The sequence below is a fragment of the Amblyomma americanum genome, chromosome 2, assembly GCF_052857255.1.
Source record: "Amblyomma americanum isolate KBUSLIRL-KWMA chromosome 2, ASM5285725v1, whole genome shotgun sequence".
Classification (NCBI taxonomy): Eukaryota; Metazoa; Arthropoda; class Arachnida; order Ixodida; family Ixodidae; genus Amblyomma; species Amblyomma americanum.
Window position 1 is genome coordinate 46092507 of NC_135498.1, and position 13900 is coordinate 46106406.

At 42.3% G+C, this 13900-nt stretch overlaps 1 protein-coding gene and 1 long non-coding RNA gene across 11 annotated transcripts in view; both read left to right on the forward strand.

The window, feature by feature from the left end:
• The window catches only part of LOC144121162 (uncharacterized), an 80265-nt gene that overhangs the window by 46590 nt on the left and 19775 nt on the right, over positions 1 to 13900 (forward strand). For all 10 annotated transcript variants that reach the window (XM_077654162.1, XM_077654165.1, XM_077654166.1 and 7 more), the window contains exons 24-25: positions 1902 to 1979; positions 2507 to 2545. In XM_077654162.1, coding sequence (XP_077510288.1) covers positions 1902 to 1979; positions 2507 to 2545 — 117 coding nt within the window. The remainder of the gene's footprint in view (positions 1 to 1901; positions 1980 to 2506; positions 2546 to 13900) is intronic.
• LOC144121161 (uncharacterized) lies at positions 4034 to 7596 on the forward strand. The gene is made up of 3 exons (XR_013312555.1): positions 4034 to 6170; positions 6271 to 6639; positions 6945 to 7596. It is a non-coding gene; the product is annotated as an uncharacterized LOC144121161 (long non-coding RNA).

Here is a 13900-nt window from a genome sequence, read left to right on the forward strand (position 1 = left end):
GGGAAAAACTTTTTCAACTTCGAATCTAAATTTCCTTGAAATAAATGCATATTTCGCTCCCGGACAAGTGGCAACAAAGGCATGAAATGCCGAACTATCAGATTTTGCTGAAAAAAAAAAAAATTAGATAAGAGCTCTCCTCACTGTTCCTTTAAGTTTAAACAACCCTCTCAAGAAATCGTGCCTACAATTTTAAAACTCTCCACCGCATTACATCATACGGTGGGATTAAAATTCCTTTGTTCGCGTGACAACGGCCGTTAGCAACGCAAAGCCACAGGGCAAAATTAATAACTATGACTGCCAGCCCGCGGTTGTAACTAATGCATACGCACCTCATTAAAAGCCAAACGAGCGCTAGAATGTTGATATCTACAAGAAGTATGTTGTAGAACTTTGACTTCGCGGCAGTGAAAATCTGGATGAACTCACACTACCGACGCACAAACAGGCAAACAAAAAACCAATACAGCTAACCAGCGTTGCCGTCCTACTACTAAAGACTAAGACCGTTTCGCTAGATTGTGCATAAAACTCAGTCGATAACTGAAAAAAAAAAAGTAACAAACACTCCCAGTTTGGTCTCGGCGTGCGTTATTGCATAATTGCCTACTAAAATACAAAATATGAGAAAAAAAGCTTTACTCACCGTAGTCACATGGCCTTACCACCCTACATTGGAGAATCGGCATGCGGGCAACCATAGCTGGTCTTTTTTTTCTTGTTTGCTTTCTTTCATACTTGGGAGAGAAAGGAAAAAAGTATTCCTCTTTCGTGACTTTTCCCGCTCGCCGTCCCACTCTTCGCTGCGGGCACCGCGTTGTCCGCGGCTTGCGGCGTTAAACTCAAATGTAGTTTGTTCGGGAGCGTTGTGCACCGGATCTTATGGGACGTGAGGCGGCAGTTTTTCTGTATGCCTCAGCGTACTTTATTCTTAATGTGGCAAATAATTTACGTCACTGCAATGCTTCATAAGCGCTGGGATCGGCATGTGTTGATTTTAAGATCAGAGTCTGAGCTGGAGAAGGAAGCAATGAAAAACAACTAGAACCACCAGCCGACTGATCTTGTCAGACCCATTGACTAATGCATGTCGGTCTGTCAGTCCCATGGACAATTAAGTATTGGTCTACGTGGCAAATATGTATAAGTCGATAAGGTGTACTGGATTCTGTATTGGTCTAATACTTTTTATATACAGCTCATAGATAGGCCAATGCAGCTAATACCATAGGTTATATGACATATATGTATCAATCAATAAGGTGTGTCGGTTTCTGTATTGGTCTAGTACAAATGCAGATACAACCCACAGAGAAACTAGCACCATTACTAATTTTTATAAGACCAATAAATTTCTCTATGGGTATTTTTCGCTACGGATAGACACCTGGAATGAGAAGAAAAGGGATCTTTCTTGTGACTTGCTCCTTTGAATGAATCGTGGGCATGTAAAGTGGGATTCACATAGGGGGGGGGGGGGGGGGGGGGGGGTTGGATGACATTACTGGTTAGTGGAAGTCCCTGCCACACCACTTTGGTGGAGAGGCGAGGGGAGACGTCTGGCCCCTGCCACCCCAGTTGGGTTCAATTAGTTTATTTGCCCTGTAGTTCTCTTTGTCTTTGCCTTTGGTGGCTACTGGCCGTCTCCCCTCCAATGCAGGTAGCAGTTTATATTGACCAAGCAAACCCCTCCCCCTCCCCCCCTGGAAAGTTGGCATCACCACATTGGCACCGAAAGGCACACTATTTTTGTGATGTGTACACTGCCCTCGCTGGAGAGGGGTCAGATTTTTCCCCTATGTGGATAGCCAAGAAAAGGAGTGGCTGAGATCCACAGTGACACCATAAACATCTGTGCCTATAGTGATGGTCTTGCCTTCTGCCTTGCCATTCTGCAGGAACGTCAAGGCCAGTTGACTGAAGTCAGTGAGATTTGCCATGCTTTGGAAAACCAGATGGAAAGGCTTGCTGAAGAGGTGCGCCACTTTTGAGAACTAATTGTCTTCAGATGCTCTTGCATGGCATGTTCAATGTTATGTGTAATGCAACATGATTGCTGTAATGTGATGCTTATTTTTATTGCATGACATGGTTGGGAAAAAAAATTCTATCACCTGCTTACTTAAATGTGCACTTCTTCTTTATTGCTGTGTCAGGGACTTGACTGTAATTCTCAAAAACAGCTAGTGGCGTCAGTTCTTTCTTGTTGGTTCCAGTAGTTCTCCTGCTGTCAAAAACTCAGTATCCTAATGTAAATGTCATGGGAGCCTTATCTTTGAAGACTGTTCTCATCACTTGAGGGCACATGCAGCCACTGTGTAGCCTACTGGAGCACTGTCATGATATAAACTTGGCACCAGCAAAAAGGATGAGACATAGAAGGAGCACACTGGATGAACCACTTCATATGACTTCATCCTATACTTTAGTGCCAAGGTTATGGCATGAATCACCAACTCGCCCAGCTTTCTGCATTACTTGAAGCTCTGTCATTTTTGTGCAGTTGAAAGCAAGCAAGATTGACAAGGAAGCACTGCAGGTGGTAAGTTCTTTATTCATTTCATTCTCTCTGTTCATTCTCTCAGCTGGCTGTTTTCTCCATGGAGCAACACAACATTCTTGAAAGAGGGTGACAGTTACTTTGTTCAAGAAACATAGCAGCCTAATGGCATATTTGTTTTTGTGGACAGCTTGCATTTCATGGACCAGTGTCAGTTCCACTGCCTTAAGCTAGTATGGGAAAAGTTGATTGTTTGCCTTGAGTCCCACGTTCAAGAAAATCAGGAAATCAGTCTGTATTAAACTGCATTTATAACAGTGCACTTTTCTCGAACTGGCATATATGAACATTATTTTTTCCTCTGCACAGTAGCTGAGTAAAATCGTTTATTGAACATCCTAGGTGTTTCTCTTTTATTGCTGTTGTTGGATTGTGTCATTGTTACGTTTTGTCATCCATCCTTCTCTGACATTCACAGGGTTTTCATATGCAGTGAATGAAATTGACTGTTTTTAAATGTCTGCATGTTTTTTCTTGGGGGGAAGGTGGGGGTGCTACTGATTTTGAAGTTACATTTCCAGGCACTGCCTAATTTTTAAAGGCCATCTTGAATAAAGTTTTGCTGGCTGTGCAGATTTATCAAGGCACTTAAAAGATAGGGAAGATGTTCAGTGTAAAATGCCACACTCCGAAATACTAGGGATTGCATCATAAATGGTCCACAAAAAGTGTTTGTGTGCTAATGGAACTGAAAATATTTGCAGTTGGTCTCGTTATTGAAAGTAGGTGCCAGTATGAAATGCTTTGCAGGACGAGCATAGCACATTTTAGTATGGCACATAGATGCAGCTAGCTGCGCTCCTTAATCGGTTTCACCTAGGTCATGTTTAGTTCCAGCTATATATCGTGTTTACTCGCGTAATTTGCACACTTTTTTCTTTAAGGCTTCAAAACGGAGGTGCACAAATTGTGCAAAAATTTTCTGAACATGTCCTAAAAATTCTGCGAAGGTCATAATGCACATTATATCTGTATATTGCCGCCTATATGTAGATGTGTATGTAGATCTTTGTAGAATATGTGTGTTATTCAGGTCCAGCTCTGATGTTAATTTTTGCGTGAGTTTTGCAACCCGACTCTGACCAAACTTTAGACAGTGATATTTGCTATAAACTCTATTTGGTTATCTCTGTAGCCAAGCAAGGTCTCATTATCATTCCTTCCAGTTCATCCCATGCTGCATCATTCAGAATTTATAGAGCTAAGCTTACAGACTTAGCGCATTGCTCAGTGAAAGCTGTTGTAGCTTTTGTTTAGCCATTTTGCCCTGTGTTTTACTGTGGAGCCTGCATCGTCAGCCATAAAAGAAAGCCTATCCTAGTAACCTCCCACCCTCTCTCTCTCCTCTCGTACTTGCCCTCTTCCTCTTCTTTCCTAAACATGGAGAGGGGGATTTCTTTCTCTACTCTGCCACCTCCCAGGTGAAAATTTCCTGCTGGGAATCTGCTGGTTTGTACTGGTCCCAGCAGCAACTTTGCTGGTTTCGGTCTGGGCCTGCTGGTCCCAGCAGCCCGCTTGCTGGTTTTGGTCTGAACCTGCTGGTCCCAGCAGCACTACTTGCTGGTTTTGTGTTGGGAACTGGTCCCAGCAGCAACCTTGCTGGTTTTGATGTCTGAGCCTGCTGGTCCCAGCAGCACCACTTGCTGGTTTTGTGTTGGCGGATTGGTCCCAGCAGCAACCTTGCTGGTTTTGTACTCGATCAACTGGTCCCAGCAGTAAACCTGCTGGTTTTGTACTCGGTCAACTGAAACATATTGTTGCTTTTAAAATCAAGTAGCCGGTCGTCAGAAGGGTTCTACTGGTCTCAGTAGAGAAGAAACCGGCTTTATATTGAGATTATTATTTACTTGCCTGGAGAAAAACTGATCAGCTGGGAATTCAACCTGGCGTGTATTGGACCAGATGACCTAGCTAGTTGGAAACCAACTAGACATGACTAGTTTCATTCAGAAGGTGTGTATTAACAGCCATTTGGCAACTGCTTCAGCGCTTGAAACTTGAGTATTTATTGGGAGACAGGTGTAACTAAATAAAGAAACACAGTGACAAGCTTCTGCGACAAGCTTCATGCACGGCTAGCAGTAAAAGTGGAACTTCGCCTTGTGAATTCCAACTCCAACGCTTTTCTTAAAACGATACTTCGTCAATGGAAGATCATGCCTATCAAGAATATATAATATCAGTCTTTGAAGCGCTTTGATTGCCTTCCAAGACAATCCACACTCAATGGCAAAATTCACAGTCAGTGCAAGGAAGTCCTCAACAGTTAAATTACTGCATTGCGTCTGATCTGACGTCTCAGGGTGCTCGGAAAAGTCAGGCAGTTGCGTGTGATTGCTCGACGATGTAGGAGTTTCCGTAGGACCTGACCAATTATAGCTGCTGCCATAATCATCCCCATCATGATGCGTGGCCTGTGGTGATGTCTGCGCTGGTGAAGATGACCGCATAGGTCCTTGCTCTGGCGAAGCTTAGCGTGTAGATCCTTGCGCTGGCGATGGTGGCGGCCGCGGAGATCCTTGCGCTGTTGACGTCGGGTGCGTATCCCCTTGCACTGGTGACGATTACCGCGTAGGCCCTTCAGCTAGAGACGGTGGGTGCGCAGACATCCGAAGATAACTTCTGGTGGAAGTCGGAAGACCAGCATCGCAGCCTGGGTCAAGACAACGCCGGTACCGCTTATTCCTGCGGCCCATTCTTTCAGCTCACTGTGACAATAATACCACGGCCACCATCCGAATAGCACTTGAACGTCGACCGAAGAGAAGCACTAGGCGGGGATTGCTGTTGCTGCTGCAGGATTTGGATATGGGGCTTTCTCTTTGTATCGGGCGGCCCTTACAAAAAAAAAAAAAAACTCGTGTCCTAGCCTATTTTGCAGGAGGCCCTACAGTTACAGAAAATATACTAGTTCACTGCACTACAGTCGTCGAGTTGAACGAAGCGTCTAGTTGGATTTGGATTGGATTTAGACAACCTGGACTGGTGAAAATGCCGATGTGGCTATCCTTCAAGAGCTCATTGAACTGATTTACGAGTAAATTAGCATATTTAATTACATGAACATGCCACTAAAACTTAATAAGTAACTGTGTATCAATTGTTTTGTTTTAAACCAGTTTTGAAAAACTTGCTTACTGACTACCTTTTTTCTTGTCCGAAGTTTGTCGCATCGATTTTTGGAGATAGCAACATTGGGTACCTGTTTACTTTTCTTTTCCCCTTTTTCCCTGTCTTCTCGGAGTGCACGGACGAGTATCGATCCCCGTCTCTCTGTTCTATCATACTGTGGCGGCTTTTAGCTTTTTAAATTACTTCGCTAATCCGAACTTATTCAGTTAAATAATCTGCGGCTGATCTGCGCTTGCAGAGTTATTAGTGATCCTTGGTGTGCATCACGCTCCACAGACACGTGCGATGTTTGCCGTTGTCAGGTTCGCGCACGATATAGATAAGTTGTACGTGATTCCTGCAAAGGATATTACGAATTTCAACCCGAAAAACAACACAGACTTCAATACGCGGTCTGTGTATACCGCGTTCTGGAGAGATCCGCTGGACGGAAAGGACAGCAGTCACTACAGCACCCAAGTCCTGATGCTAGGAGGTAATGGCTCAGTTTTGTGCACCTTAATTGCATGAGATTTTGCCACGCGAACTGGGTTACTATAATATATGTGTGTGTATGTCTGAATTTCTCACTGCAGAGTTGGAGAAAGAAATCCAGGAAAGGATGAAAAAAAAAAAGACGCGATGCCAAAAATTCTAGATCCGCATGATTCTTCAAGTGAGACATGTGAAGAGGAAACAGCAGCCCAAAAGAAGAAGGTGTGCTTGCATTGTGCAGTGTTATATCTTGTTTCATTGTGCAATCTCGTGAAATTTAACCTGCGATGTGTTGTAGTGTATGCTTGTTGCAGCACATCCTGTGTTTTTAGTTTTTTCGTTCTTTAGAAGCAAAAGCGAACTCTGCTGGCATCCAAAAAAGCAGAGTATGATGAGACCATGCTAAAAAAAACATGGACGATGCCAGAAGCAAAACACTGGCAGCTCAAAGCCGCGACAGCCGCCAAGTGGTAAGTAGTACGCCTGCTTAGCTATAAGCTGCCTTATAATTATCAGACACCTTTAAACGTCAGATTAAATCTGAAACCGTGAATGATAATTCTTTATAGGCCAAGAAGCGAGTTGGCTAAAGTTCTTTAGTTATTATAGCAAGTTGGGAGTTATGCGCACTATGCCCCTGCAATCACCTGCTGGATCATGCGCACTATGCCCCTGCAATCACCTGCTGGATCCTACTGTGTCACACCCCTCCTTTCTTTCATATGGCAGCTATCTCTGCAGCACCTTATTAACTGTTGTAAATACTTTTTTGCAGCCACGGTCAAGCACTGGGGTCTACAAAAGGGCGTGGACGTGGACCCCGTCGTAAAAAAACATCAACAGGATCCTCAGCGAGAAGATTCAAGATGTCGTAAAATCCAAGAGGAAGGATATGCAGTGAACTGTCCATTCACATGACAATAAACATGCTAAACTGCACAAGACAAGTAGAGCTTCTTGCCTTCTCCTGCTGTTGAGAACATGCAATGCATTAGTATGCGTCAAAGCAGCAAGTGGGAACCTGTGTCCAATGAGCTGTGTTTGCTCGGCAGTCTCGGATGAGCAGAACTGGCATGTTAGTTTAGCTTAGGTTCCTCAAATTCTGCGTGAAGGAACTAGAACAATAGAAGTGATACAAATACCAGACAGCACTGTATTTGTGGTATTTGCCTCGTTTCTACTGATGTTATTCTTTCACGAATTTCGAGAGGTCAAAAGCTAATTTCAGTGCCTGCTGGTCCCACTAACACCTGCTGGTCCCAGCAGCGCCTGCTGGTCCCAGCAACAACTGCTGGTCCCAGCAACGCCTGCTGGTCCCAGCAGCTCCTGCTGGTCCCAGCAGCTCCTGCTGGTCCCAGCAGCTGCTGGGAATCTGCCAAAATCCCAGCAGTGTTGGGACCAGCAGATTCCCAGCAGGAAATTTTCACCTGGGCTGCCAACCATCGCCGCCACCTTCCATGCTTGGCAAGTGACAGCTAGCCATTGAATTGAATTACATTAAGTTTTTTAAATTGAATTTATTGAATAAAATTTGATTAATTGATTTCATGAGTAGTTATGGTATTACGCCTGTTGCTATGATTGCATGATAGAATGCAAGGCATGTATGGCTAAACCAAAGCTATAGCGGCTTTCACTGTGAAAAGGGAAAGATTAACAAAGGGATAATTCCAGTGTTCAGTTTTAAAAGGGCACTTCACCAGACCAACAGGCCACCTTCATGCTTATATGTCATGGCAATATTTTTTGTGCTGCAAAACATCTTTGACCTCGAGAAAAAAAAAAGAGTACTTCTTGTCGACAACATTACACGTCGCCCACGAGTCTAACATAGAATATTGGTATCAGTGTTACATGTATGTTAGAAAATTATTTACATGTATCATATACCTATGTTGCAACTTTGTTATGATCCTGATGTATAGTTCCTCCTATATCAATGCAGTTGTTTTGTACACATACTTGTTTTGAACACAATGTTAGAATTGGAAGTGCTGGAAAGGTGAGACGGGCAGTATAAACAATCTCTGAAGTTTGACTTACATACCATTGTCAAACACATCATATGTCGAGTGTATGTTTGTAGCTGCTCTGGGATAACCCACTTACTTTTGTCACTTCAGGTTCCTGACTAAACAAGGCCTGCGGTATATGCACAGTTTTTGTTAGAAATATATAACTTAAAGGGTTTTCTTCTGGGCCATGCATATCCAGTGTTCCAGATCTCTTGATGGGGAGAGGAACACTTGTCGTCGCCCCTCAAGTAATTGGGACTTTCATAGAAGCTCCGATGACATGGTTCAGAAACAAAACCTTTGGGCTTTTCACTTTTGAAAAAGCTAAAGGCCGTATCTACCTATATTTGTATACAATACTCCATACAAAAAGCAATGATCACAGCAGTGGAAAATAGGCCATCTACTTTCAAATATGCCTTCTAGAGTAAAACTTTCTGCTTTACTGACAACTGATTTTTTTTTTATTGAAAGACAAATAATATATGCAGGCAGTCACAACACCTATCAGATGCACAATACATCATAATGGTATGGAGGGCAAAAAAAAGCAAAAAAAAAAAACACATTTGACATGTAGTTGGGCTAAAAGTGACACAAACAATAAAGTAACGCATTTGTTACAGAGGGGGGCTAATAGCAATAAAAGCCAACAATTAATCTTTAAAGGTGAACAGTAATATGACACTGGGTGTAAAGGGCCAAAGAAGCATGTTTCATTCGATGATGACGATTTGAATCCAGAAAACTGAAAAAAGATGCATTAAGAGGTGAATGAATAAAACCTGAAACAGCATAAAACCTTCAGAGATGGTGGCGTGCATCGAACAGTTCAGACCAGTGAAGATAATGAGCCAAGTTCATGTGATCATTAACTTAAGAAAATTCTTCTAAAAACCTTACTTCGTCTTATACAGGAATACCGAGGCATCACTGACAAATTACATCCCCTTTTTTGTTCTGATCAAGTAAGCTTCTTTTACTTCATGGGTAAGGTGGTTGTTGCTTTTATATAAAACAACAGTTTGCTCAAGATTGCTTAGACCGTTCGTCCCTTCTTTTAAGACTTTTACGGCTTTCTACACCTTTCTGATGTTTTCTGCAGCTGATAGACATTGTAACTGGCTGCCTATGGGTCATTCCACGCCAAGCGTCCCAGATGTTGCGCTCAACCATCTCATTTGTTAAAAAAAAAAATTTATAGAAACTTATCCTAATCTGCGTAATCAAAGCCTGAATATTTTTGCTGAAAGAAATTTATTCGTGAGGTGGCGGCAGTTTGAATATTTAGAAAAGGCAAGAAACCAGGCACTGCTCAATAATTAATAAAAAATAGAAATTTTTAGAAAACACTTCTCAATTTTTTTCATTGACACTTGCAGATTCTGGCTTTTGATATAACTCGTAGCATGCAACTTTATAGGGCTTAAATATTTTTCAAAAATCGAAAAAAGTATGAAAATGTTTCATTTTTGTCGCTTTTTGTTTTAAATATCAACTTGCTCTCGGAAGTTCAGAAATAGTTGTCTTATTTCCCTAGATGTCTAGTACCTATAACAAATGTTACAGGTCTGAAACTGTACACATCAAAGTAAAAAAAAAATACTAAATTTGCAAAAAGTGCGTTTAGAGCCAAAAACACTTGTTAATTTTACCTTGAGGTGGTCCAAGTAAAAATACAAACATTAGCGTGTTACGTGGAACAGTTTATTGCTTTTCATTTCCGAAATCTTTATCGAGGTAATTTTTGTTTAAAACGAAAAAAAGAATTTCTGAAGTCGAGCTCTCGCGCCACCAGTTGCGTCGTCTCTTAACGCCTCTTCACCGCAGAACACTGCACCTGGCATGTCACAACAGTTATGGCCAGATAACAACTTCAGTTTGCCGTTGTTCGCTGTCGTGCTTTTTTAGGGCTGGAGCTAAAGAAGATATCGCGTGGCATTCGGCGGATGGTATGCAATAAACAAGATAGCTTTCGCTTTCGAAGTTCGAGCAGACACGCTTTGGTGTGGCGCAGCCAGGGGAAGAAAAACAAGGGTATTCAGCGTGCTGTTTCGCATGGACCACGAGGAGGGATGACCAGCTAGCATGGCAGGTGCATCACAAGTGCATTATTTATATCCGAATAAGATCGCGAAGAGTGCACGCCTCGGAGTGCACGTGAAGGTGCGAAGTGCTCACTGCTGTGGCGAGTAACGAGACGCGCTGGCGATTACCATGGCCCGCTCACCCGTAGGTGCACCGCTCGCATGAAGGTGCCTCGCCATTATAGTGGTTCATTTTCGCTGGAGTATTAATGCAGAGATTGCACTTATTAAATGAAATACAACCAAGACATCACATCGGAAACATCCGGGCATGAGCCTCTGACGGCCACTAGGTTCATGGTACTATGTGGTGCTGCTGCTCCGCGGATTGTTTCAACACTGGATCGTTGGGGTCATTTCCAGATTGGCATCTCGCAAGCTCTTATGCTGGTGCTTACGTCTGTGATGGCACTGAAAAGAATGACTGACTGCGACAGAACCACACCGAACAGCTAGCTCACTACTAGCCCGGCAGCGTTAAGAAAACCTATTCCCACGAATACCTGTTTGACTGCTCTACGTACCCATTCTTGCCTGCAGTGCAAACCTCACTTAAGAAGAACTCTACAATTCGTCTGGCCACAGTGTCGGCAGTGTCGTGCTCTGTGATGAAGAGGCATTAAGAGGCGATGCAACTTGTGGCGCGAGTGCTCAACTTCAAAAATTCTTTTCTCACTTTAGACAAACATTACCTCGATAAACATTACAGAAATAAAAGGCAATAAACTGTTCTATGTTACCCGCTATTGTTTGTATTTTTACTTGGACCACCTCAGGGTGAAATTAACGAGTGTTTTTGGCTCAAAGCGCACTTTTTTCAACTTTAGTAATTTTTTACTTCATGTAAACAGTTGCATCACCTGTAACATTTGCTTTAGGCACTAGACATCTATTTCGGAACTTCCGAGAGCAAGTTCATATTTAAAACAACCGACAAAAATGGAACATTTTCATACTTTTTTTCAATTTTCGAAAAATATTTATACCCTATAGGCCTCATTTACCGCATGACGTCACGAAGATGTGGTGGCGCTGATTTCAGCAGTGACTTTCGTGCGGTAGGCAAAACATGTTCCGCCTGCCCGTGCCTACCGCAGATGCCACAGTTACCGGCGCCTGCATGATGTCTGCGCACTGTAGAAGCAGCATGTATTGACCAGCTAGATCCGCGTAGTAGCATCAAAGTAAATTGGCCTCGCTGTTTTTCACAGGTAAATACCGCATTAGGAAACTGGCTAACAGGCAATGGGCCGCGGTAGTAAAGTGCGAAGTCTGGGCGTCGATCGGCACTGCCCCTCAATGTACTTAATAGCATGCGAGTTACTGCGTTCATTCACCTGAACATCGGCATAGTATGCTTATAATTGTGCAAGGAAAAAAAGCACAAATGTAGCTGCACACGTATTTATCACCTTGAGTGAGCTGGTATGCACGGGGTGCCCGGCAGGTTCACTGGCCCCCAAGGAATGCATTCTTTTGTTAATATCACAGCATGTTTTAATGGCGCGTTTTATGGCATTTAATATCTACTTGAAATTGTTTCTTAATATGACCGACGTGATTATTTGATTGGAGTAGAAAGAAGTCTGGTAAGTTGTGTCAATCTTGCGTGTCATGTGTCATACTCCATGAGGTAGTACATGATTGCGAACCTTTGGAAAGAAGCAGGCGTGCTACTAACAGACACGTGGCGAGATTCAGAGGGGACGCGGCAGTGAAGAGTGTTTTCGATATTTATGAATGTGATAAGTAACTAAATTTGGTGCAGATAAGAAATTGCTACACTAGTTTCAGTAATGCATTTTATTTTTAGCTATGTATGGTGCAGTTCTTGTGTAATTACAATTAACAACCTCATCAAGTCACCCCAATGTCAAATAATTGAGTAGAAAGTGCGGAAATGTTTTTATGCCAGCATGTTCACTAAGCGCTGTTCTGTATAATGATGCTATTAGTTCTTTCTTTAGGTGATCAGTACTTGGGCATGCATGTGTTTACATGAAAATGTTTCTTACAGAAATAACTAACAAAGTACTGCACATGTAAGAAAAAAAATTTATTACACTCCTCAGTGTCTCAGGAATTGTTTGCGACAATAGATTCATTCTATTTTCATGTGTTAACGAAATTACAAAGGGGTGTGTGATGAAAATCGCAGAGAATGTGAAAGGTCATAAAACGAACCTTATAAAACTAAGTTTATTCCCTCATTTATGGCCTTTTCACTTTCGCTTCGGTCAAAGAAATGCAGCACTGAAATCAAAGAAAACCTCAAGGAAATCAAAGAAATTACCTCATAATTTTCGACGACCACACATCTAAAAAACGTAATTTATAAATTTCTACTGAATATTTTGCTATAATTTTCCATCACGAAACAGAAGACCCCAGGGCTAGCAAAGAAAATAATTCCACCAAAAAATTTTCACCAATTTGACCAGTTTAACAAGGGGAGAAGTAGGCCTGGCTGGTGCATGATCTTGCTGCTAAAAACAGCACTTAAGCGAGACAGAGGAGATCGGGGACACGATGCTGTCCCTGCTTTTTGCACAGCGCGACATGCTGGTCAACAGACGGTGAGCGCACGTCTGCTTCGCCGAAACAACGCCAGCACTTCCCCTCACTGCTGTTCCGAAGTAAATTAAATCATTCCGGCAAGTGCGGAGTGTCAAAAACTTATTTTATTCAATGCCTAGCATAGAAATCAATGGCAGAAATGCTTTCTGTTTGCTACTAGCCATACTAACCATATATATATATATATACAATACACAGGGGAGAACTATTTCTCTGAATATGCGGCATGTGGCCAATGCGAGTTCGTGTACTTCGAGAAATTACTAAGTTGAAAGCATCAACCATTGCTGTGATTTGCAGAAATGGAAAACACGCCTACAAGCCTTAAAAACTAGCGCTTAACACCCCTCCGTGACGCTAATCCCTGCCTTTGGCCTACTGCGAGCCCGCTAGTGACTTCAGCGCCACCTCGTTTGCTTGCAAACATGCAGGAGGTCTATAAAGCTGCATGCTCCGAGTTATATCGAAAGCCATAATCTGCAAATGTCAGTGAAAAAAATTGTGAAGCGTTTTCTAAAAATTTGAATTTTTATTAATTATTGAGCAGTGCCTGGTTTCTTGCCTTTTCTAAATATTCAAACTGCCGTCTTCTCACGAATAAATTTTTTTCGGAAACAATATTTCAGGCTTTTGATTATGCACATTAGGATAAGTTTCCATGAATTTTTTTGAACAAATTGGACATATTCGAGCACAGCGTCCGAGACTTTTGGTGTGAAATGACCCCTATATAATCTGTTTTTCAATAAAAGAATCAGTTGTCAGTAGTATGTTGTCCTGTCTTTTGCACTTGCGAGCATCTTTATGTTGCATTAATATTTTACCTAAAAAAATGACTTCCAAACAAGGGGCACACACTGAAAAGGGGTGGGAGGGCTAGCGACGAGTAAAGAAGACATGTCCACTTCATGTCTGCTTTGTTTTATAACTCAGTGACCCAATACAAAGGGCAAGCATCGTCTAGTGAATTGAACACCTGTAAATGAGAAATACACGTCTGACAACTATGTTATTTTGTTTTATTTCTTTTCTTCATGTGTTCTGCAAAACTG